This window comes from Pseudochaenichthys georgianus, chromosome 16, assembly GCF_902827115.2.
Source record: "Pseudochaenichthys georgianus chromosome 16, fPseGeo1.2, whole genome shotgun sequence".
NCBI classification, from domain to species: Eukaryota; Metazoa; Chordata; class Actinopteri; order Perciformes; family Channichthyidae; genus Pseudochaenichthys; species Pseudochaenichthys georgianus.
The window spans coordinates 3,900,802-3,927,060 of record NC_047518.2 but is presented as its reverse complement, the minus strand read 5'-3'; the positions used below and the strand labels follow the sequence as shown (position 1 = coordinate 3,927,060).

The 26,259-nt window shown below is 45.7% G+C and overlaps 1 protein-coding gene across 1 annotated transcript in view; it reads left to right on the top strand.

Moving 5' to 3' along the window:
- Nucleotides 1-22,837, top strand: part of LOC117460326 (melanocortin receptor 5-like) — a 41,926-nt gene extending 19,089 nt beyond the window's left edge. The window contains exons 4-5 of the mRNA XM_034101678.2: nucleotides 15,156-15,344; nucleotides 21,174-22,837. Coding sequence (XP_033957569.1) covers nucleotides 15,156-15,344; nucleotides 21,174-21,744 — 760 coding nt within the window. The 3' untranslated portion in view covers nucleotides 21,745-22,837. The remainder of the gene's footprint in view (nucleotides 1-15,155; nucleotides 15,345-21,173) is intronic.
- The last annotated feature ends 3,422 nt before the right edge of the window (nucleotides 22,838-26,259 follow it).

The window sequence follows — 26,259 nt, the reverse complement described above, 5'->3', positions numbered from 1 at the left end:
CATGGTACTTGAACACAACACGAGCCTATCATGTCATCACGTGGTATCAGTGGCGGGCCGTGCATTTCACACCTAGGCCTTCAGTGATGTCCGACACAGTCCTACCTGAATTATTCCACCTCTTAATACCATCATTATGACGCCATGGCTCTAGAAACTATACATTTAGACAGAAACGCAGTATAACCGGGCGTTGCATCACCTTAACATAGTCAAGTACAACAGAGTTATATTAATATTTCCGAAGCATTTATAATCAATATATCCGCATTTACAATTAAGAGTGTTAAACTACCAGCTTTAAGATCGCTTGGATACTGTCAAAACTTAAAAATAAAAGGGGCTTTTAAGGCATTAGTCTACAAAGTTTTATTAAGTCCACCAAAAGTATGTGAGCTTTAACAAGTTTGTTCACTAAACAGCGCATTGTCGCACCCAAAGCAGTTTCATTTAAGAAACGTGACGATAAAGACACAAACTATTCACTGAAAATAAAAGAAAACAAACAATTAATTTGCATTTGTTCATGAGGATATATTTGCGACAGTGGTGAAAGTGTATTCCTAGCCCTGAATGTCCACTTTGATAAAGGTTAAACCAAAACAATTCAACAAGTCTCCTTGAGTACTTTTACTGCACAGCTGAGCCAGTGCGCCACACACATCTCTATATCTCTTGCAGAAGCATCAAACATTTATTTTTTACATATTTGTCATTTTAATTACATATATATTAATTCGTTAATATTGATTTAATATTAACGACATAAAATGACAAAAATATATTAAAATAAAATAAAAAATAAAATGCTTTGTACTCACCAAAACAACTGATTATTTGAACACAAAATCCATCCTCCTTTCTTTCCTCAAGAAGACTTCAATGACTCTGTTGTACAGTTTATCTGTGCGTTTCAGTTCCACCAATAAGTCATTTTCTATAGACATGAAGGCTAATGATGAAAGCCGAGTCTGTCCAGTAGAATTTCTGACACCATTGCTTGTAAGTGCCCAGCCGTGCTTTGGTGTCTCGTTGCTGCAACTGAACTGAGTTGTTAGACAACTCAAGTTTGCAAATCCAGTGTGGCTCCAAACACCAAATCGATCATTTGCAAATAGCAGGCATTCCCAGCAGTACAATTTGCAGTGCCTCTCGGAGGCTGTGAGCCAGGGGTACCGCTCGTAGTTAGTGATTTGAAAGTGGCGGACAAACCCTTTCCCCCGCTGTGATCGCTAGCGTCGGGGTTGGCCGTTCTCTTCTCACAATGTCTAGCTTTTCTTGAAAAGTTCGTCTTGAAAATGGCGTTGTAATTATATCTGCGACCAAATCGATCTTTTCTCCTCCTTCAGCCATTGTGGGTTGAAAAAAAACAGCTTGTAGAAATCTACACAAATTAGCTCGTTCAAATTCAAGTTCCGTTTGCTAGCTCTACATAGCTCTGCCTCTCAATAGTGCGTATCCAATCAAAAGACGTGCACGTGCTGACGTCATCGTACGCCTGCTAGCTGGCCCGTTGTCGCCAACTCAAAATCTGATTGGTTAACGCCACAGTTTTGTTTCCGTTCACTTTAAGCTACAGGCGCCCGCTCTGTTGATTCTGAAGGCCTAAGGGCAGATTTCTTGGACCCTGGCAACACATTATGGCTGAAATATGATTGGATAAAAGCTCTAACATAAAGGCCAGCCCTCCAAATCTTGTTCTGAGGCTGGAAGCAGCGCAACCAAGAGGAAAGCTATGAAATGAAAAGAATAGACTATGGGGAATAATTTAATACATATTTGTGGAAAAAATATATCAAAATTAAATTTATATTCTGATGATGTTTAGGCCAGCAGAGAAGGCCTTGCTGGCCCTGACGGCCCACCACTGCGTGGTATATGTCTCGTCTGACAGGGCTGCAGTTCTGACGGAGAGCACCAGAACGCCGCTCCGGGACTTTAAAAGTGGCAGCACCCATAAGGAGCCGTACACATGCCGCAGTTTTTGCGTGGCTGTGTCTTTAGTTGAAAGCCCAGTGGAGATCGGTTCATCTGTCATACTGATCATACAGTCAATACCTTCTTTGTTATTAGCATCTGGTTAGCTACGTAGCTATGCTAATGAATATAAGAAGCTTTTTCTCAACCAGTGAGGTAAAGGCACATCTTTATATGATCATTATAGTTATACAAAAAAAAAAGTTGTTATTAATAAACAAGAATAGAGTTTAAAAGGAGAGTGATTTGGAAAATATTCATAAAGAAAAAGTAGATCTGCTTACAGTTCTGTTTCATATGGGTGTTGAGATTTATCCATAGATCTCTTCATTTTGCTCTCAAAGTGCACCAGATTGATGCTTTCAACTTCCCGGAGCATGCCCCCCCCCCCCCCCCCCCCCCACACACTTAAATCATGTTCACATGGATAGGAAACTAAATGCATTTGCACACATCTTGTGTCCATATCTTTCTGTTTGGTGGTCATAAATAATTAATAATTCCTTGCATTTATTATAGCGCTTTTCCAGTGCTCAAAGCGCGCCATGCCACAACCGTGCACGTGCATGCATACGCGAGTCATGGCAAGATATCTGGACTAAGAGGTTGCTTTTTCTTTGCAAAGCATGAAAGAAAGGCCAAATGAATGGGCTGTGATTTTTAAGCAGAGGTCAATCATTTGTACGGCCCTCGGAGGATGTTGAACAAATTGAAATGGCCCTTGAGAGGAAAAAGGTTCCCCACCCCTGGTCTAATGGAGAGTGAGGTGGGCTGAAGATCGGAAGGCTGTGAGTTCAATTCCCGCCAGGAACACCACCACTAGTGTGCCCTTGAGTAAGGCACTTAGCCCTTAGTTACTCCAGGGAGAATGTCCCTGTAATCGGTCATTACAAGTCGCTTTGGATAAAAGCGTCAGCTAAATGAAATGTAATGTGATTAGTAAAATATGCATGAATAAATAAATAAAAAGTTAACTAGGTGAAAAAAGGTAAGATACACTTTTAAAACTTGTTGAGAGAAAACTAGTCTTTGCTGCTGCCTCAAAGAGGAGCAGGGGGAGAGGAGGGAGACAGGAGAGGCTGATTCAGGGGCACAGACACACTCACAACTATAAATGAACCACAAATAAATTAATAAACAAGTTTCAGTGTTTCTTCATATTAGAAATGGTATGTTATTGGTTATGGCCATGATTTTATGATTATTGAAATGTATACAGTTCTGTTTAATATAGGTCTTTCCATAGATCTAGTCTCTTTATTTCCCCTCAAAATGCACCAGATTGATGCATTTAACTCCAAAATAAAAAATAAAATCTTACCGGGGGGCATGCCCCTGGACACCCCTAGAGGATTTGAGGTCGACCCCCACTTAAAATCACATGGATAGGTTCCTAAATACATCTATAAATACATTTATTTTTTTAAATAGTAACCCATTTCCATATGTTCATGTGTGGGTAGTAGATTTAAACTATAGGGCTATCATTATGGGCCCTGCCTGTACCTGTTCGCTCTGCCATCGCGTGAAGGGTCTGCTAACAAGCGACCAACAGAAAGGTTAATGTTAATGTTGTTGCACGTCACCTCAACCTGGTTAAATAAAGGCTACAAATAAACAAACATTTAAAAATACCTTTTATTATAGCAATGCCACTTATAGCACCAGGTGTCCAGAATATATCTCTGCAGGAAGTGATAAAGGAGAGATGGAAATGGTTACTGTGGCATTGCAGCATTGCTCCCTTTGATTTGAAATTGCATTTTATTTAGCTTTTCAGCCACGCTAGACATGTGTCTCTATTAAATAAAATGTAGTACAGACAGTTATATCTCTCACAGGCTCCGCCCTCTACTGGACTCTATGGGTACTACCCTCTATGCAAGCATTCACCTACTGAGATTTCTATAGACGTAGCCGGCCTTGGGGCGGGCCTACCTGAATGCGCGTGCATCACACCGTATATAAGGAGGCCTCGCCTCCTGACTATCATCCCTTTCACTACAGCGAGCGGGCAACATCTGAAGCAGAGACTGAGACGTTTGAAAGAAGAAGAAAGAGTTATCATACCTCCAGGGAGTCGCCACTGCTAGAGACCTGTCCTTCGTGCCCTGGCTTAAATAGCGTGCGCCGATCCCCACCACCTTTGCTTCGACTGTTTGGGGGACCAGGATATGGCCGAGGCGGTGCCATTCACGCTCGCCATTCCTTCCGGGTCTGGCGTCCATGGAAGTCCACCGCCCAGGGCTGTACTCTCCCTGGCTGATGATCATGGCGGCGGGTGTGTGGGCTACTCGCTCGTTGCTAGAGATGCCCCCGCCTCACCAGGTCAGAGTGATTATTGGGCCGCAAGGCCGAATAAGTAGCTTGGTCCACGGGCCTTGCCCCAGGCCCGGTTCCCCCGGGGACCGGTGGCTTCACATGATATAGGGTCGACCCTACTTCATCACAGGCCGCTGCCGCTTCCCGCCGTGTGATGTCCCTGGGATATCACGCCGCGTTCGTGTTGATCTCCTGGGAGCCCCCGTGTTTACGGAAGGGCTCTTTGGATCGATCTCCTTGCTCACAGGATGAGGAGTAGTCGCAGCGTGGCTACTTCTTGCCCATCCCCAGAGGAAGAAACACTGTCCTACACTCCCCGCCCCTGCTGTAAACCCCAGTGTAGGGAGCCAGCAGGTGGGCGTGTGCACGTGAGTGGAATAAACCGAGTGCTGTTAAAGCACTGTGCGGGTTCAAGAGACGCTATTGCCGGCGTGCTGTTGTCAGAAAACACACCTTGCCTGGTATAATAGCTCCGATTAATGCATTTCACCGTTGCAATGGGAAATACAGCGTTAATACGTGGGCGCGCAGCCCTCGTGAGAGTGGCTGCGGTGTGTTCAGGGACCTCCGCAGGAGAACTGTGGTTTACGTTTGTAAACTCTAGTTCTGGAGTGAGGTGTGTGTGTGGGAAAAATGCATTCAGTAAAGACTATTGCATTTATCCCAGAGTAAGAATAATTTCTCTCAACAATTCCACTTTTCCCCATAATGTCCGTTTCAAAGAGACGGCATTGTGACGGTGCACGCTGCCCCCCTCCCCCGAGGGCGGGCCGCGGTGAGTTCAAAGAACTCAGTAGAGAGAAGAGTCACTGCAGCCACAGGCTTTCCTGCACAGGCTTTCCTGCAGACGAGGGAGCGCAGCTCGACGGTGAGACGAAGGGAGAGGTGCCGGCACGGAGATCCCGTGCCCGCGGCGCCCTCCACCTCTTCGGCCCACCCCGTGGAACCGGCGTACCGGCACTCACGGGGACGGGCTGCCCGTATTCACAGATCTGACTGGCCTGGCGGGGGGGAGAAAATCTCTCCGCCCGGGACGAGGGGGCGAATCCTGCCTCAGTATAATGCACAGATCACTACGTTTTCTAATAAGAATGAGGTTGATCTGTATCCAAATCAAAGTGTCTTTTGTTTCCACAAGGCTACACTTACACACAATGTTAACCGTACAAATTCCCCATTCGCTGCCCCAGCTGTAGCTCCTGTAAATGAGGTGGCTAGTGGGCATGCGCAGATGAGAGGGATGAACCGCAGGGAGTGCTATCTAAAGGAGAGCGCTATGCGGGTACAGGGACATTATGGCCGGCGTATTGCTGTCAGAGAACACACTACGCCTAGAGCAAAGACTCCAATTAATGCAGTTTTCCATAGTGGTAAAGGCTGCATTATGGCGGAGCCCGCACTCACACAAGAGCGCGTGGCGGTGTGTTCACGGACCTTAGTAAAACACACTATGCCTATAAAGACTCCGATTAATGCTGTTTACCGTAGTGGTGGGAACAGCATTATGGTGTCCCACACCCACCTCTTTTTATGGGCATGCAAGAGGTAAATCTGTCCTACCGGGAGGAGATGTGTTTCCTCTCAGCAGAGATTCAGGCTCTGGTGCAGAAACAGGCTGTGTATGTTGTGCACCCTCAGCATAGAGAAAAGGGTATTTATTCCATGTACTTCCTGGTTCTCAGGAGGACAGTGGAATTCAGATCTATTCTAGATCTCCGCGGCCTGAATCGCCACATTTCCTGCAGGAAATTCCGCTATGAAACAGTTACTGGGGCTTGTGCAGCCAGGCGATTGGTTCACCACCATCGACCTGAAAGACGCGTACTTTCATGTAGAAATTGCTCCAGAGCACAGAAAGTATCTGCATTTTGCCTTCCAGGGAATAGCCTACGAGTACAACAGACTGCCGTTTGGCTATTCCCTATCCCCACGCACATTCAGCAAATGTGTGGCCACAGCGCTTCAACCGCTGCGCGCCCACGGCATGAGTTTTCTTTTACTAGACGACCTCATAGTCATGGCTGGGTCCCGGGAACAGGTGATCACACACCTAACCAAATTAGGCTTTGCGATGCAGGCGCGCTATGCGCCATCCTGTCAGAGAGCAGAAGTGCGTCCCTTCTCCGGGCAGCTTTAACTGTCATGCAGACGCTGGGTCTCATGGCGGCTGCTCACATTGTGGTCCCGCTGGGGTTACTGCATATGCGCCGCCTGCAGAGGTGGTTCTCCAGCCTGCGTTTGGATCCCAAGAGGCACAAACTGCGGCTGGTGACCATCCCCCCCTCAGTGGAGGGCAACCTCCGGTTTTGGGGGTCCCAGGATCACCTCCAGAGGGGGTCTCCACTGGGACGGATGACCTCCTACATCACTGTGTTCACGGACGCATCCAGAACAGGATGGGGAGGGACCTGCCTGAAGAGGGCTATAGGTGGGTGCTGGGCTCTAACAGAGTTTCGACGCAGCAACCTCCTAGAGCTACGGGCAGTAGTGTTGGTCCTCCAGCATTTCAGGCCCCTAATTCAGGGGAGACGTGTAATGGTCAGGAGCGACAACAGCACCACAGTGGCTTATATCAACAGGCAGGGCGGAGTCCGCTCCGCCGCCTTGTTGACCACAGCGGAGAGGCTGTGTGGTTATGGGCTTCAGAGGTGGTGTTATCTCTGAGAGCCCTCCATATCCCGGGACTGGAGAACAGGGGGGCCGACCTCATGTCGAGGGGCGGCCCCCTGCCAGGCAAATGGACACTTCACCCAGGGGTGGTGAAGCAGTTCTGGGCCCAGTTTGGGAGAGCAGAGGTGGACCTGTATGCAGCAGCCATCTCGTCCTGCCATGAGGGATTTGGCGGCAGGTCAGCCTTTAGTCAACCACTGATGTTGCGGTTTTTACAGGGGGTCAGGAGGCCAGTAGTACACGCCTCCACCCCGCAGTGGGACATGACCCTGGTGCTCGAGGCTCTGGTCTCAGTGCCATTTAAGCCTCTGGAGCTCTCCTCTCTAAAAGCACTGTCGTGGAAGACAGCTTTGCTTCTTGCCTTAACGTCAGCCAAAAGAGTGTCCGAGTTAACCGCTCTGTCGGTGCACCCGAGCTGTTTACTAATTCGGGGTGACCGGGGCGGCGCGACACTCAGACCGAACCCCTCCTTTGTGCCCAAAAGCCTAAGGAGTGCGTTCAGGTCGAGGGCTATTCAGTTAGGGGGGTTTAGTCTTCCCCCCCATGGTGGGGCCAGGGAAGCTAAACTGCACCTCCTCTGCCCAGTGCGTGCGCTAGCATGTTATGTGGAGCGCACGGCTGCCCTTAGACGCACCGAACAGCTGTTCGTGTGCTTCGGGGGCGGGGTGATCGGGAAAGCTCTGTCCAAGAAACGCCTGGCAGGCTTGCTCTGTGAGTGCATTGCACTTAGGGACTCAGGGAGGTAGGTGCACAGTGAGCCCATACAGGGCTGGAGATTCTCCCCATCCGTCTATGGGCGGAAGGGGGGGGGGGGGGCCCAGCACTGTTTTGTGAGCGCACTTTCTGCGAGGTAAGCGCAGCAGAGTGTGCTCTTTCAGCCGCAGCCCAGACTTCTATACGGTCACAACCGGGGTAAAGGAGAATGTGGGGCAGCAGCTGCTGACCAGAAAAGCCAGTCAGGGGCAGTAGGGTGGAATGATGTTATTGGACGACAGTGCGCGTATACATCAGGGCTCCACCCACTGTACCCATAGATTCCAGTAGAGGGCTGAGCCTGTGAGAGATATAATGCTGGGTTACGTATTGTAACCAAGCGGCAAACTCTGGGGAATAGCCGGGACGCCAATACGGAAGTGCCACACACTGCAGTTCATATATTGGCCGATAGGCGATGGCTGCAGAAAGGAGCAATTTCCATAGACCCCCATGTTAAAATGCCCAACTTTACAGCAGAAAAAAACATGTTTCTACCCCTGGCTCCATACATTTTATTATCGATATAGTTAGATTTCACCTTCATGATTATTGATCTGTGAGTGAATTGTTTTCTAACACAACCCTTTTATTTATATTAGGTCTTAAAGTGTTTGCATAAATTAGAGCGTGGTCATATTGAGTGACAGCTCTGTCAAGTGACTGCTGCTGCTAGCTTCTTGTCTCTCTGCTAGCTGCTCCGTGAAGCTAGCTACAGGGACTCTGCCTGCTCAGCTCATCCAGGGAACACAACTTGAAGCCGGCCGTGGTTGTTTGTTCTTCATGCTTATATATCGGACTATTGTGACTCGCTCTGCGGTTAAAACAGACGGTGCATGAATGCGGTTTTGTGGTAAGTGAAATTCGAGTGCTTTATTTATGTGTTAATGATTTTAATCAGCTACGTAATTAATGTTAAGGCTTGGGTTAGCGTGTAAGCGAGTGTTAGCTACATCGGTGCTAACGATGCTAATTGTAGCCTCCAAGTTAAAATAATAGACTGTATATATAAAGGTTAGAACGAAATAGACAAGTGTTAAGCGTTAAGTGGGATAATACTGTAGAACAAACGGCTTCTGTTTGAGGTTGATAAAATAAGGTCATCCTTGTAACTTAGAGAGATATTTTATTATGTAGGTAGGAACTGTATGCATCGCTAAGGTTCATTTAAATTGGCTATGCTCAAGTATGTAGACAAGCTAATGTCAAAGTAGTGTATGTGAAATCAACCTCACAATAAGATGTGTGTATATTACAATTATTAATGTCATATTTCAAGATGATTACTTAGATATTACAATATGGTTGGTTGAGCTGGAGTTCATTATTGAGCTTACACGTTAACGTCAGTCATCTGAAGAACGAACCCAAACCTTGTTGCTTTTATTAATTGCATTACCAAATGGGTATCAAATAAACAGTAAGCATTGGTAACACAACTTCCAAAGTTACAGTAAAATAAAAAGGACCCTGACTCGGACAATACACAATCCAACATGTTCAACAGAAGAGAATCAGTTATATTGTTTGTACACATGGTACTTTACATATATATCTGTTTGTTTAAGGTGTCCAGGTGATGCAGACAGGCTGGACCAGAGAGTGAGAGACAGAACTGGACTCCTCACATCAGTGAACTTCAGCACAGGTACAAATACTCTTTTTTTCATACTGTACAAAGAATCAAGAAAGATATTGGTTTAAATTCATGAAGTATTGACTTGAATACACTGATATACATTCCATTAAACAATACTAAATACTAGATCACCTACACATCAGTTAAGTTGAGGGTTTTTTCCATGCAAAAGGTTACATTTAGATGTGAACAAGCAATATGACTGTCCATCCATCCATCCATCCATCCATCTTCTCCCGCTTATCCGTGGTCGGGTCGCGGGGGTAGCAGTTCCAGCAGAGAGCCCCAAACTTTCTTTTCCCTGGCGACATCAACCAGCTCTGACTGGGGGATCCCAAGGCGCTCCCAAGGCGCTCCCAGGCCAGCGAAGAGATATAATCCCTCCACCTGGTCCTAGGTCTACCCCTTGGTCTCTTCCCAGCTGGACGTGCCTGGAACACCTCGCCCAGGTGGCATCCTAACTAGGTGCCCGAACCACCTCAACTGGCTTCTTTCGACGCGAAGGGTTCGGGTGCGCTGCCAGAAGGGTGGCAGTGAAAGCGGAGGGTCTCGACGGACCAGACCCGGGCGGCAGAAGCTGGCTTTGGGGACATGGAACGTCACCTCTCTGGGGGGGAAGGAGCCGGAGCTTGTGCGGGAGGTGGAGCGGTACCAGTTGGATCTGGTTGGGCTCACCTCTACGCACAGCGTCGGCTCTGGAACCTTACTTCTGGATAGGGGTTGGACTCTATTCTTCTCCGGAGTTGCTCAAGGTGTGAGGCGCCGGGCGGGTGTGGGGATACTCACAAGTCCCCGGGTAGGTGCTTCGTTGTTGGAGTTTACCCCAGTGGACGAGAGGGTCGCCTCCCTACGCCTGCGGGTTATGGGGGGGAAAACTCTGACTGTTGTGTGTGCTTATGCACCCAACAGCAGTTCAGAGTATTCGGCCTTCTTGGAGACCCTGGAAAGAGTCTTGTATGGGGCTCCTGAAGGGGACTCCTTAGTCTTGCTGGGAGACTTCAACGCACATGTGGGCAATGATGGAGACACTTGGAGGGGCGTGGCCCCCCTGATCTGAACCGGAGTGGTGGTTTGTTACTGGACTTCTGTGCTAGTCATGGATTGGCCATAACAAACACCATGTTCGAACATAAGGATGCTCATAAGTGTACGTGGTACCAGAGCACCCTAGGCAGAAGGTCCATGATCGATTTCGTTATCGTATCATCGGACCTGAGGCCGTATGTTTTGGACACTCGGGTAAAGAGAGGGGCGGAGTTGTCAACTGATCACCATCTGGTGGTGAGTTGGGTCGAGTGGCGGGGGAAGCCTCTGGATAGACCTGGTAAGCCCAAACGTGTAGTTCGGGTGAACTGGGAACGTCTGGAGGAGGCCCAAGTTCAGGAGGCCTTCAACTCACACCTCCGGCGGAGCTTTTCGGGCATTCCTGTGGAGGTTGGGGACATTGAACCAGAGTGGTCGGTGTTCAAAGCCTCTATTGCCGAAGCCGCGGCGGGGAGCTGTGGTCTCAAGGTCCTAGGTGCCTCAAGGGGCGGTAACCCTCGAACCTCCTGGTGTACACCGGTGGTCAGGGAAGCCGTCCGACTGAAGAAGGAGGCCTTCAGGGATTTGTTATCCCGGGGGACTCCCGAGGCAGTTGCAAGGTACCGACAGGCCCGAAGGGCAGCAGCCTCATCCGTGGCCGAGGCAAAGCAGCGGGTGTGGGAGAAGTTCGGAGAAGACATGGAGAAGGACTTTCGGGCGGCACCAAAGTTGTTCTGGAAAATTGTCCGACACCTCAGGAGGGGGAAGCGGGGAACCATCCAAGCTGTGTACAGTAAGGATGGGACGTTGTTGACCTCAACTGATGGAGTGTTGGGGCGTTGGAAGGAACACTTTGAGGAACTCCTGAACCCGACAACTCCGCCCTCTATGTTAGAGGCAGAGCTGGAGTATGACGGGGGATCAACGCCAATCTCCCGGGGGGAGGTCACTGAGGTCGTCAAACAACTCCACAGTGGCAAAGCCCCGGGGTGGATGAGATCCGCCCGGAAATGCTGAAGGCTCTGGGTGTTGAGGGACTGTCATGGTTGACACGTCTCATCAACGTTGCGTGGAAGTCGGAAACAGTACCGAAGGAGTGGCAGACCGGGGTGGTGGTCCCCCTTTTCAAAAAGGGGGATCAGAGGGTGTGTGCCAATTACAGAGGCATCACACTACTCAGCCTCCCCGGGAAAGTTTACTCCAAGGTACTCGAAAGGAGGGTCAGGCCGATTGTCGAACCTCAGATTGAGGAGGAACAATGCGGATTCCGTCCTGGTCGTGGAACGACGGATCAGCTTTTCACTCTCGCAAGGATCCTGGAGGGGGCCTGGGAGTACGCTTATCCGGTCTACATGTGTTTTGTAGACTTGGAGAAGGCGTATGACCGGGTTCCCAGGGAGTTACTGTGGGAGGTGCTGCGGGAGTATGGGGTGAGGGGGTCTCTACTCAGGGCCATCCAATCTCTGTACTCCCAAAGCGAGAGCTGTGTCCGGGTCCTCGGCAGTAAGTCGGACCCATTTCCGGTGAGGGTTGGCCTCCGCCAGGGCTGCGCTTTGTCACCAATCCTGTTTGTAATATACATGGATCGGATTTCGAGGCGTAGTCGTGGGGGGGGGGGTCTGCAGTTCGGTGGACTAAGGATTGCACCACTGCTTTTTGCAGATGATGTGGTTCTGATGGCTTCATCGGTCTGCGACCTTCAGCACTCACTGGATCAGTGTTCGCAACCGAGTGTGAAGCGGCTGGGATGAGGATCAGCACCTCCAAATCTGAGGCCATGGTTCTCAGCAGGAAACCGATGGACTGTCCACTCCAAGTAGGGAATGAGTCCTTACCCCAAGTGAAGGAGTTCAAGTATCTCGGGGTCTTGTTCTCGAGTGAGGGATCAATGGAGCGTGAGATGGGCCGGAGAATCGGAGCAGCGGGAGCGGTACTGCAGTCGCTTTACCGCACCGTTGTGACGAAAAGGGAGCTGAGCCGGAAGGCAAAGCTCTCTGTCTACCGGGCCATTTTCGTTCCTACCCTCACCTATGGTCATGAAGGATGGGTCATGACCGAAAGAACGAGATCGCGGATACAAGCGGCCGAGATGGGTTTCCTCCGCCGGGTGGCTGGTGTCTCCCTTAGAGATAAGGTGAGAAGTTCGGTCATCAGGGAGGGACTCGGAGTTGAGCCGCTCCTCCTTCGCGTCGAAAGAAAGAATATGACTGTCAGCTTTCTAATTTAATGTATTAAAGGCAACGCTATTTAACACATAGTGAGAACTGCTACTATTTATCTCTCAATATTGTCTGTAAAAAACGTGGTAAAAGTTATTCTTTCAGTGAGACAACATAGCAAGCTTCTACAGTTGCACTACGTTTTGATAACAGTTCAATATTATTTTGATAATAACATATATTTCAATGTTGATGAGCTTCATACTGTTCATTCATAATCTGATCGTCTTTGTAGCTCACTGTTGAAATAAAAAAAAAACATTACAATTACAAAATAATTATATCTACAGCCCCTAAACACACAAACACACCGCTTTCATAAATAACACACTTGTTCTGCAATAATATGTTTTATGTTTCCTGTCATTTTTGTTAGGAAAGGACATGCCTGAAAGACACGACATTTTCTCCTTCTCTGAGGGTCAAGAAGAACATCCAAGAGGAACATTAAAAGCTGATGTTATGAGATTTTAAGAGCAGTAATTCACTAAGAAACTACTGACGGCTGATCGAATGCAGCTATTTTCACATCTACACTCCATCAGCTGATTATTTCTATTTGCCTCACTTTATGAGTTTCACATCACCTGTGCCTTGTACCGTAGAGTTTGCAATGTCACAAATAAATGGGGCCAAACTTCAGTCAGATGTGAATGTGTAATCTAACATTTTCAGTAAGAATAATGGACGAAAGGAGAGCAAATACAAATACAATTTATTGAAATGTGAACCAAAACTTCATCAAATGTTTTAAATAAAAAGCACATATGGACAGAAGGTGTAAACCTATTAAATGTATAAGTAAACATATGTAGTCAAATAACGTGACAGACTAGGCCTGTGCAGTTGGTATCAGCTTTGCCCAGCATGGGCTCCTCCATCAGGCCTGGTCCTCCTCCATCAGGCCTGGTCCTCCTCGCTGAGGAAAGACCCTCAGTCCTCTCCAAACCAACAGACAGGACGTCCATCACACGGAGGTTTCTCCCTGAAGTCTCTGCAGCTCTCTGGACACCAGGCTGTCTCAATCCGTCCACACTGAATATGAGAGGGGGAAAATGAAAATAATAAATGCTTTAGACAATAAGAAATATAAAGTTGACTGTTGAGTTGCTCAGTTTTTTTAGATTCTCAATACTATTACTGTATAACTAATATCTCAGGTTAAGAGGCACATTCAAATAAAGATTGGTCTTTAAATACATTTTGTCTTTTGAATTGTTTGTCTAAAATCAAGGATCTAGAACTGGTACTTAGTTTTAATGATACAGTCTGGTTATTATGCTGTTTGGAGGAGGCCTCACAGGTAAGAGCACTAACTAGCTACCATCACATGTACCTTAGCTTGACTTAAATGTATTAAACGTATAGTTAAGTGATATCAAAATATAAATAACTAATGTCATGCAAACATATTAATATTTGCTTGATTCCAGTGTTGAATTTAGCACAATTGCATACAAACGTTAAGGGATTTTAAGATTCTGAAGTATTATGCTAAAAACTCAATAACTTAGATTATTATTTATAGTTTTGCTGAATAGTTTCATGTCCGCTTACCTTAGAAACGTAAAATGCGACGGCAGTGTACAGATGGGGAGCATGTTAGCTTAGCATGGTAGCTTCAGCTAGCTCTGGAACTTCCAGCTCGGTGGCAGCAGGTCCAGCCTCCGCCTACTAAGGGCTTCTCGGCAACTCTGCAGAATCCTATGGGTGACGTCACGGACCCTACGTCCATTTATATATACAGTCTAATATGATTGTAACCCTTGTTACATTAACACAGGCGGAGCCCTCTGCTCAGGGCACTGTCTGTCCTATTCCGCTCGCTGAAGAGAGGTGTAGGATGATAGTCAGGAGGCGAGGCCTCCTTTTATACGGTGAGATGCGCGCGCATTCAGGTAGGCCCGCCCCGGCTACGTCTATAGAAATCTCAGTAGGTGAATGCTTGCATAGAGGGTAGTGCCCATAGAGTCCAGTAGAGGGCCCCTCCTGTGTTAATATAACAAGGGTTACAATACGTAACCCAGCGTTATTTTCCACCAGAGGATGAATAATTTAATTTATTTTGGGCATTCTGCTCTAATTTAACCTATAGTCCGACACAAGTTATGGAATTTTGGCATGCTATCATGGTCACCGATTCCCCCCGCCCTCTCAGTTCTGCTAGAGTTTTTGTTCCAGATTCTGCTCTAGCTGTCTGCTGAATCCTCTTCTTTAGCTCTCGCTGAACCTTTTTAGTATCCGCACAGAGGTTCACGTTCCCTTTTATAAAGTATCTGAGATCATGTTGTACTGTGAAGTGTCAGCGTGGGTACAGCATAGATCACATGTCCACACCTCGTGATAACCCCAAGTGCAGTGGAATGCATTTGGGTTTAAGATGTTGCAAGCAAGATTTGTTTCCATGAAATGCATTTTCTAGTTAAGTTGCACTCTGACATGAATGTGTTGTCAATCAGCCATGACTTCTACCCTGCAGGCTCCTGGATTCATGTGCATCTTTAGAACATCTATGCTTCCATATTGTTCTAACCCCTGTTTGGTTGTTGCAGTCTGGCAGTAGCGGACATGCTGGTGAGTGTCTCCAACGCCTGGGAGACCATCATCATTTACCTCCTAAACAACAGACAGCTGGTAGTGGAGGATCACTTCATCCGGCAGATGGACAATGTGTTTGACTCCCTGATCTGCATCTCTGTGGTGGCCTCAATGTGCAGCCTGCTGGCCATCGCTGTGGACAGGTAATGATGGACAGAAAGTAGCCCTTTTATTTCATGAATAACACAAAAGAGTCAGTTTGCATAATTACTTTGCTCTGCTTTTACTTTCTTCTTTAGTTAAGCTAATACATATATTGTATAAGCAAGTCAGTGGATCTCTTTTTGGATATTCCAGTCATTAACATTTTATGAGCTCAACTCTTGTAAATCAACAACCTCTCTCTAATTTCTGCCCAATATCTACTGATCCTGTTATTGGAGTTTATGGATTAAAAGTCAGAATATCCTAACTAGGTGGAACTGCAATACCCAATTCCTGGAGTAGCTCTTTAAGGCCCGTTTACATGGAGACGGTTCGGGTTGTATCTGCTACTTTTTTCTATCGTATAGACGGTTCGTTCACACTTGACCCCTCAAATGATAACGGGTCCCAAGGTGGGTAGATCTACGGACGGAACACTCTGGGGGGTCAAACTGCTCCGTGTGTACGCCCTATACGCCATAGCCCCACCTCGCCCCACCTCTCCTGCTCACCCCCTTGTCACCCGCATCATTGCTGATGTGTTTCGCCAACAACAACAACCGAGTGTTTGGAGCCAGGTCCCGGTATCTCGCAGGACAGTGCATCCAGCAGGAGCCCCCAGCTAGATTTGATCGAGATGGACATAAACGCAAGTGATGTCAAGAACGGAGCCTTGAGGGGAACCAGTGCTGATGGTCTGGGGGTCAGAGACGTGTTTCCCCAGCCTCACGTGCTGCTTCCTGTCAGACAGGAAGTCTGTGATCCACCTGCAGGTGGAGTCGGGCACGTGCAGCTGGTAGAGCTTGTCCTGCAGCAGAGCCGGGATGATCGTGTTGAAGGCGGAGCTGAAGTCCACAAACAGGATCCTGGCGTAGGTTCCTGCTGTGTCCAGGTGCTGGAGGAGGAAGTGAAGGGCCATGTTGACATCGTCGTCCACAGACCTGTTGGCTCTGTAGGCGAACTGCAGGGGGTCCAGGAGGGGGTCTGTGATGGATTTTAGGTGGGACAGGACAAGGCGCTCAAAGGACTTCATAACCACAGAGGTCAGGGCGACGGATCTGTAGTCATTTAGTCCTGAGATCCTTGTTTCGGTAGAGGTTTTGAAGCATTCTGGAACGTGGCATGTCTCTAGTCAGGTGTTAAAGATGTCTGTAAACACCGGAGACAGCTGATCAGCACAGTGCTTCAGCAGCAGCAGCGGCACAAGGTGAAGAGGAGGAGGGCAGTGACATACGAGAGGGTCTGATGCGCTAATTTAATAGCAACACATTCATTGTACTTGTAAATTGTAAATTGTATTGAACATAAATACATATGTTTTACTCTTTCACATATACATGTTATCAGAATTGACTTTTTAGTAAATATTTGAATTTCAAGCACCTGTAAGTACTGCCCCATAATAAGAATATTTGAGAAAATAACAAATCATGAAAAAAAAATCTTTATAATAAATTAAGAAAGTTGTTTTGAGGTCTGTTTTGTTTGTTTTGATCTACTATTAACACAAAGGAAATCACGATACAAATACTTGTTACAAATAAACAGTTTAATCATCAAAAAAGTGCAAATAACAAAGCAAACTATAAACATAAATACAAAAGTGTAAAACACAGCAAAACTATATACATAAATGCAAGTGTAAAAGGCCACTACGGCCAGCTGCAGGTGCCGTTCCTGCTGGGCCAGATCTGCACTGTGCATCTCCCTCAGGACTGTGAGGGGCTCCTCTCCTCGTTTCCTCTTGTCTGGAAGACAATAAGATAAGATAAACCTTTTTGAATCCCCGTAGGGAAATTCAGGTGTTATAGCAGCAACAGCAATAAGAATGAAAAACACAAGACAGGTACAGGTCACATAAGGATATAAGAATACAATGTATACGTATAAACAACAGTAAGGATGAACTTAAGACAGTTCTGGCCCTAGATGTTTACAATGATTGTGAAAGTGAATTACATTATGTCCAGCCTGTTGGTAATGGATATAAATATCTGTATACATATGTATGAGTATGTTCAAGTCATGAAGTAAATGGATAATTACAAATTAATATAAGTATGAATAAATGAGACCAGTTTAAAGTGCAAACATCTAAAACAAAGCACAGTCCAAAATAAGTGGAAAGCAGTGCAGGTCCATGCTGCACAATACTTAACAATGAACAATATGCAAGAATATATTAGGATGTCACACATAATTGTACTAGCTGCAACATTAACCTCTTAAGCCCTGAGCCTGTTTTTCAGGTTTCAGGCTAAAAACTGCCACTAACACAACAAAGACTATATATCCACTTCTAAAAGGGGTACACTAATAATCTTTTCTCTCAAAGCAAGATTACATCTGTGAGTTGGATGTAGAAGTGTCAGAATCAATATAGATGTTTTTATGTTTAAGTAAATTCAGATGGAACACAGTAAAAACATGTAAATTCTAATGTCCGCCTAAAAGAAAACCATTACTTATAGTGAAAACCACCCTTGAATGATGGGCTAGTAGACTAAAAGCTTTAGGAATCCAAACTATAACATATAATAAGTACCCTGTATCAAGATTGATGCGAAACAAGTGAAATCTGACCTTTTTAGAGAGGTTTAAAAAAATAAAGTCCAAGCGGACTCACCTCTGGGTAATTTGGGAACCATCAGTTCCATTTGAACTTTTTCACTGTAAAAATCATTTTATTACTTTGAATTATCATTATTATTGTAACAGAGCATTTCCACACAGTGGTATTGCTTATTTTACTTACTGACGATGATCTTAAGTTTAAAAAAAGTCACAATTCCAGTCGTTTTGCCATGCCTATTTCTTACCTAGAACCACACACTGGCTGTCGGTGCTCTGGAGCACTGCCATCACTCGTTGTTCGGGACTCCTCCTCGCTACGCACAACGGCATCTAGAACAGCATACATGACTTGTTAATTCCACAAACCACTGCAGCACAATACTAAATAGCAACAACAACTCTAGAATCTGGACGTAAATAATGGTACATATGGTGTTAGCAAACAATAGCTCTAGCTAATGCTATCTGTGCTAACCGTAGCTCTTCGGGGCTCCATAAAAGCATGGGTTGTCGAACATAAATGTAAGGATAAGATAGGTTTGTTTGTAAGAAATTAGCTTTACAATAGATAGCGACGCAGCGCTTTCAAGCAAAGAACAGAGCGTTAGCAAAAACCTACCATCCTGCATGGATGCAGGACGCCGTTGCCGAGTCCAGGCTTCGTTTCGCGTTGCGCCGTCGAGCTCCCCGCTGTATTTTTTCATCCGCAACGAGATTGTGTAACGTCTTTACCTCGTCAAATGACCACGGCGTGTTTTTGTTGTTGCTGCCATTTCTTTATGGATTTGTTGACGGTAGATCGTCTGTTTTAAAAATGGTGCTTATGCAACGCTTGGAGACTGTCTCGACGAAGAATTGTGACGATTCTCTCTGACCAATCAGCAGTCGACAGTGTTTACGTCACTAGTTCAGCATATTCAGCTCGGTTGTTGGCTCGGTAAGAACCTCGATTTTGGAGGGCCAGAAAAAAGTAGCCCTGTGCCAGAACTACCCCTAGTGGAAAAGCAAAAAAAAGCAGGCCGGGCCAACCGTGCTACGTGCTGCAGTGGAAAAGTGCCATAAAAAGTCTGTTTACATTCTTTTAATTGATTTAGAGAGAATTTGATGTGTCGGGAGAGGTCAGTGGTGTGGGAAAGTGGGACACTGAAGGGGAGGGGGACGTGGAGGTGTGACACTGAAGTTGTTGGGAGGTGTCACAGGGGATGGTGTCAGGACTGAACTCTTTGTCTTCAAATCTACACGATTCAGATCGTTTGCAAGGCGTTGGTCGTTCATAGAGAGTGAGGCTTTTGGCATGTAGTTTGTGATCTCTCTTAAGGCCCTGACACACCAAGCCGATTTCGGCCATTGAGCGTCCTGTCGGCCTACTCAGATTGGTGTGTCCCGCACCGTCATGTCTTTTCGGCCGTGCCGACACCTTCCGCTGCCGGCAAAATAAATCACTCTGATTGGCTGTTCAGCTTAGCGAAACACTATTTGCCTGAATGGGAGTGGAGCAGTACAGTACTTAAGTAAATGTACTTTGTTACTGTCCACAATCTGCCTAGAAGTATTTTTAATGTTGTAGCAAGATGGTCATTTTAAAAATGTTTTAAAAATATACTGGTAGTAGTTAAACCAATAATAATGCTAGGGCTGCAACTGACAGTTATGTAGGCACATTTAAAAAATGTCTTAACGCTGTGTGATTAAAAGAATAATCACAAATAGCAGGATAGGCACACATATTTGGTATATCTTGCCCCACTGAAAAGGCACTGCACCAATACTGTTAAAATATTGGCATAGTTCATCCCTGTACTGCTTGGCTCGAGCTCTTTGTTGTTTGAATATATCATAGGCTCCCTTGATGGTGGTCTAACAGTGATCCAAAATATTCCCCTCTCTGGTGGGGCATTTAACAAACCGTTTATATTTTGGGAGTTCATGGCTGAGGTTGCCTTTGTTAAAGTCACCAAGAACAATAACTAGACAGTCCGGATAGGTCCTCTCCACACACAGTATCTGGTCAAGTGTGCGCTGTGCCTCCTGCACGTTCGCATGCGGTGGGATGTACACACCGACCAGTATGAACTCGCGGGGAATAGAAGGGTTTGCAGTTGATGATAAAAGTTTCCAGAGTGGGAGAACAGTGCTGCAGAATCACTGTCACATCGTTGCACCAGCCACTGTTAGTGTAAAAACATATTCCTCCACCTTTTGATTTGCCGGAGAGCTCCGTGTCACGATCCGCTGGCAGCTGCAGCACCAAGTCCGGAATCGATCCACACAACCAGCTCTCAGTGAAGCACAAAACACAAGATGAAGAAAAGTCTCTGTTTCTACTAACCAGTAGCTGAAGCTTGTCCAGTTTATTGCTTATGGAACGAGAGAGATATATTCCGGGTAGCGGCGGGCGAAGTCCGCGGCTCCGGAGGCGTACGAGCGTCCCGGCCCATTTCCCTCTCCTGTGGCGTTTCGCTGCTCAGATGCAGGTGAGGGTACCTTTTACAAGAATGTCCAATAATTCCACGGAAGAACAGAGAAAAGTGGGAAAGTAATCCGCTGGAGTTGTTTCTCTAATGTTTAGGAGCTCTTCCCTGGTGAAATAGTTTGGTGTACTGTATGTAAACACTGAATTAACACACAAAACAAGGCAAAACAGAGCGCACCAACACACAGAAGCAGCCATCTACGGCACCATCTATATATTTAAATAAGTATACATACCATGTAGGCCTACAGTATAAGGTTGTTTCAGAAAAGCTTCTAGCAGATGACACAGATTAACCATAAAGCATTCAAAATAAACTTATTTCATTTGTTTATTCAAAATCTCAGTGTCAAGTTAAAGGTTCTCAATTTGAAATTCAGAGCATTACAAAGCAGCTTTTATGTTAGTATATAGTGGAGTAGCAGAGAAAGTTACTCAGGTTTCTCATGCTAGCTGTACATTCATGTTAGTGCATGTGAGTCCTTGTGTGTCAAGCTAACAGTTGTCTCTTACATAGCGTTTACCACTGATGAAGCAGAAGGCCTACCGTCTGACAGCGTTATCACAGATAATGTGATGTAAACCCTTCTGTTCTGGTTCACATGTACTGTTAGCTTTGTCTGCACGTTGTTAGTACTGTTAGCATTGTTAGCCGCTAGCAGTCGGCTAAGCTGTCGCCATGTTGAAGGTTCTATGAAGGTAATCCCTCTGTTCTGAATATTTAATTGACAAAGGTTTTTAGGAAATCAAAACTGACTTGGTTATGTGTTATTATCTCCAGGTATGTCACTATCTTCTATGCGCTGAGATACCACAACATCATGACAGTGAGGAGAGCCGGCTGCATCATCGGGGGAATCTGGACCTTCTGCACGGGCTGCGGGATCGTCTTCATCATCTACTCAGACACAACCCCGGTCATCATCTGCCTGGTCTCCATGTTCTTTGCTATGCTGCTCATCATGGCCTCCCTCTACAGCCACATGTTCATGTTGGCGCGTTCTCATGTCAAACGCATCGCCGCGCTCCCCGGCTACAACTCCATCCACCAGCGGGCCAGCATGAAGGGGGCCATCACGCTCACCATCCTGCTGGGGATCTTCATCGTCTGCTGGGCTCCCTTCTTCCTCCACCTGATCCTGATGATCTCATGTCCGCGGAACCTCTACTGTGTGTGCTTCATGTCCCACTTCAACATGTACCTCATCCTCATCATGTGCAACTCTGTGATTGACCCACTGATCTATGCCTTCAGGAGTCAGGAGATGAGAAAGACTTTTAAAGAGATTATCTGTTGTTACAGCCTGAAGAACGCCTTCACCAACATCTGCGCTCTAACAGGGAAGTACTGAGGGACACAGACGATGAAACCGATGACAGGATTTGTAGGATGAACTACTGAATCTGACACTGGAGCATAACCATACGAGAGTATCAAACATACACTTTGTGAAATGGTTCATTGCACTTCTCAGCAAGTACAGCCTTTGGTCAAGACTGTGTCTTCTCTCAGGAATTACCTGGAGAGGGGTCCCTCACAGTATGTAAGAAGGTTACACTACTTTCTAATGTATCCTCCATGTATACAAAGTGGCTAGTTGAACAGACAGACTGGACCATTTTAAACGATGATTATTTTGAAACTGCATTATAGAAAAACAGTTTGTGTCCTGCCTTTCATTTTAGAGGAAATGTACTGTTCTTTAGACTTTTGCTTGTTCCTTTTGAAAAGAAAACAATTACAAGCTAAGACAGGATATCGTCATGTTCATTAATAAAACAAGTGAACCCTACCGTAAATGCTGTTGGGAAGGAAACGTTATAGGCTGGCTTTTAATTACTGTATGTATTCATTGTGGGAATTAAGACACTATTGGAAAAGTTTAGCAGGGAATACACAATAGTGAGTTGCCTCAGATGATGTCGTCTGAGTCAGTGTGAGCTGAGGCTGAACAATAATTAATTTGAGTTGGAGGAATCTGGCAGGAGGTGATTCAAAAACAAATTGTTAAATATATCTATAAGGAGGAGTGTTACTTTGTCAGTGGTGTCACTCTAAGACCCCATTTACATGCAAACGCATACAAACCCAATACGATATAAAAAAAGTCTTCCGTTCACACAAGACCACTTGGGAGCGCTGGAGACGCTCTAGTCCATGTGCCGGGCCTGTAATTGGCGCTGTACTTTCGCCACAAAATACACCAAAAGCAGCGAAGAAGACCTCAGAGCATGGTTGCCCTTCAGTTTATGCCCCGCGGTGGATTTAGCAACATGTAGTTCATGTAATTCTCCATGTCCACTTGTTGCTGAAGGTTGTGGTAGAGGAGCTGTAGATTTTGCACTAACATCTGTAGCATGGTCAGTAGCTACTGACAGTAGCTACTGACCATGCTACAGCAGTGAGCAGCAGAGGTGGGGAGAGGTGGGGCTATGGCTTCATCGTTATCAGGAAATGATCGTAAAGGGCAGGGGTTCCCAACCTTTTTCCCCAAGAGCCCCCCAAATGACTCCTGTTGGAAGTTTCCCCGCCCCCCACACACACACACAAGGGGGGGGGGGGGGGGCGCAACAGCGGTAATTAAAGTTTAACAATCTCAAAATGCTACAACTACTGTCACAAACTGGATGAATGTGAAGTGTTTTGTTAAAGGAGGATGAAAGCGTAATTAAGGAGCACAATTGGAGTGACTTTGAAAATTATATGTAAAAAAAAAAAAAAAAAGTGTAAATATGATATTTGGCCTCAAATCATCTGAGGCCTGGCGGCTCAGTCTCATAATACACACATGCACTCAGAAGGATTCACACTTGTGTTTTTCAATGCACACACAAATGTGTTCCGTTTCATACACATGTAAATAAAATCCAAATACAGAAAAAAGTTTTACATATGTATTTTTGATCCTCACATATTAGTTCTCTGTTTAAAACCTCTGAACCTGCAAACACAACCCGCTCTCTGTGCACGGATCGCTGTGCATTCGTGCGTGGGTTTTTTGAGACTCCCCTGACGGTCAGCCGATTCGTACTTGTAATTTGTTCTATCTATAGCCAATCAGATGTCTCCTCCATTCTAAGCCAATCACATGAGGGTATGATTTATTGCGTTCATGACGTAGAACTTCTTATAAGCATTTTGCGCTGTCCAGAGATGACAGGTCCATGGAGCCTGCAGGCGCTAATCTCAGGACCGAAGGACCGTAGCATAATCGTCTTTATTTTTACGTTATTATTATTCAAAGATAAATAAGGAAGTGTGTTATATGAGATGGTAGAGAGGTTTCAGCTCCGATTATTAAATCATTAGCATTACCTGTTCTGAAAGTGGCGCTGTACTGAGAGTGGCGACTTTATTTTGTAATTATATAATACTTGTAATAATGGTGCGTTCACACCGGACGCGATGCAAATAATCGCTCGAGTTTCTTGCCGGCTGTTGGCTGTTTACTCGCCTCATTGATCTGAGTCAGCTTCTCGAGCCGTATCTGGCCGTGCAACACTTATTCTGTATGCCGAAGCAGTCGCGGACTGGCCATCGGGTCGACTCCGATCGACCCACCTCGGTACCGGCAGGGGCGGACTGGCCATCTGAAGTTGCTTTGACAGGCGACAGAGGTCCACCGTTTCCCCGCAGCGAGGCTCCTCCCGTTGACAGTTCACTGTCTAGCACCCACGAGAAGTGGCGCTGTACCTTAATAATATAAAAGCTTGTATTTGCGTGTATTTCTTGTTCGGAAAGTGGCGCTGTACTGAGAGTGGAGGTGTCCTGAGATTAGCGCCTGTAGGCAGGCTCCTGACAGCGCAAAATGCGTACAAGAAGCGCTACGTCATGAACGCAAGAAATCATACCCTCGTGGGGGCACGCTCATGTGATTGGCTTAGAATTGAGAAGAAATCTGATTGGCTATAGATGGAAAAAATTACAAGTACGAATCGGGTGAGCGTCAGGGGAGTCTCAAAAAACCCACACACGAATGCACAGCGATCCGTGCACAGAAAGCGGGTTGTGTTTGCAGGTTCAGAGGTTTTAAACGGAGAACTAATATGTGAGGATCAAAAATACATATGTAAAACTTTTTTCTGTTTTCTGTAAAACATGGTGTAGCTTACTAAAGCACTAAAACGTGTGAACTGTTTTCAAAGTTGTCTAAATTGTTCAAACACAGCAATCAAAAAACCTTGATCATAGACATTTTACTTTGGAGGGCAAAAAATTGTTTTTTGAACTTAAATGTGCTTACCTCTCAAGCCATGTGTCTCCCTTCTTTGCAGGATGATTGAAATGGATGCCTCTTCAAAAATATGTGGTCACATGACCAACTTAACAGGGGTGGCAATACTTGCCCCTTGGCACAAATTACCCCACTCTCCCCTATATGAAACGGAACACATTTGTGTGAATCCTTCTGTGTGCATGTGTGTATTATGAGACTGTTCTGAGCCCATACCCCCCCTGCGATCTTTGGCGCCGCCGCAAGGGGGGCGCGCCCCCCAGGTTGGGAACCACTGGTATACTGTAGAGCATACACACGGAGCCGTTTCCCCCCCAGAGCGTTCCGTTTGCAGATCTATCCACCTTGGGACCCGTTGTCGTTTGCGGGGTCCATTTCCGTTACGGCCTCGTGTGAACGAACGGACTATACGAAAGAGAAAAGTAGCGGATACAACCGTTTGCGTTCTCGTGTAAACAGCACATCAATGGGGAAAGTAAGCTGCTGCTTAACCTTCGGATGTTATGACCTGTCAACAGATAGTTTGCTGACACTACATTTGTCCTGCCTCCACCTGCAGCAGCATAAACTCTGAGCTAATGAGCAACTTCCTTAAATGCTAACGCTCTTTAGCATAGACGTTTTTCGCTATGATTATTTTGACACTCTTCTGTATATACCTTGTATCTTCATATTATTTATAGCTGCCATATTTGGTGTGCCGCCCATGATCTCTTCATGACACAGCCCTGCCAGTGCTTGTATGAAACAATGTCAAATGCCATAAGTTTACACTTTAAATGTAAAATTGATTGTAGCTTCAAAGTGCTTTCAGTAAGTGTTTGTAAGTCGCTCCTACCTCCCAATTAAGAAGCTAAACAGACCTTTGTTATCAAATGCAACCGTCTGAAACTGCTGTTCATGACTAAAGCTAGAAGCTAAACATTTCTTTCTAGTGTTACACCATTTGTAATATGTATTTCAAAAATAGCAAGTCTCTATTAGTTGTGTCTTTGATTTATCTGTGGCATATCGTATGCATAAAGACTCTGGGACAAGAGATGTTTTGGGATCAAAATCATGTTGTAATGGCCTTACTGTATTCCCCATTAATTTTCTTTGTAAGTGCTTTGTATTTGTGAGATCAAAAGAAGAGCATATGAATATGCAAACAAATGTACATGCCCACATGGCAAAGTGCTTTTATTAAAACCCAATGATATCATTGTTATTATTTATTGGGAAGAACTTAGTTGTCCCGAAAGAAACAGCAGCAAAAACACTGAATGTAATGTTACACTAGAGGGGAAGCCCACTTAGTAATTGCATGATCAGTCCTATGTTATTGTAAAGTGAGCCCGTATAACAGTGACATGTGTCATGTAAGTTTTGGTAAATTCATGGCATGCAAAAATATAAATGTGAACTGCAAGAGAAACGACTGATGTCAGTGTTGGCGATGTTGCACAAAAGTATATATTTTATTAATTTGAGTGTGAATAAAAGCAAAAGGCAAAGTTCTGAGCTGTCTTCATATACTTGTTTGCATCAACTGGTAAATTGTGAATGATGGAAACCTCAAGATTATGATCTATGTGTAAAAATGACAACATGCTCTTTGAAAACAGTCTCTGGGAAATATGTGTCCCATGT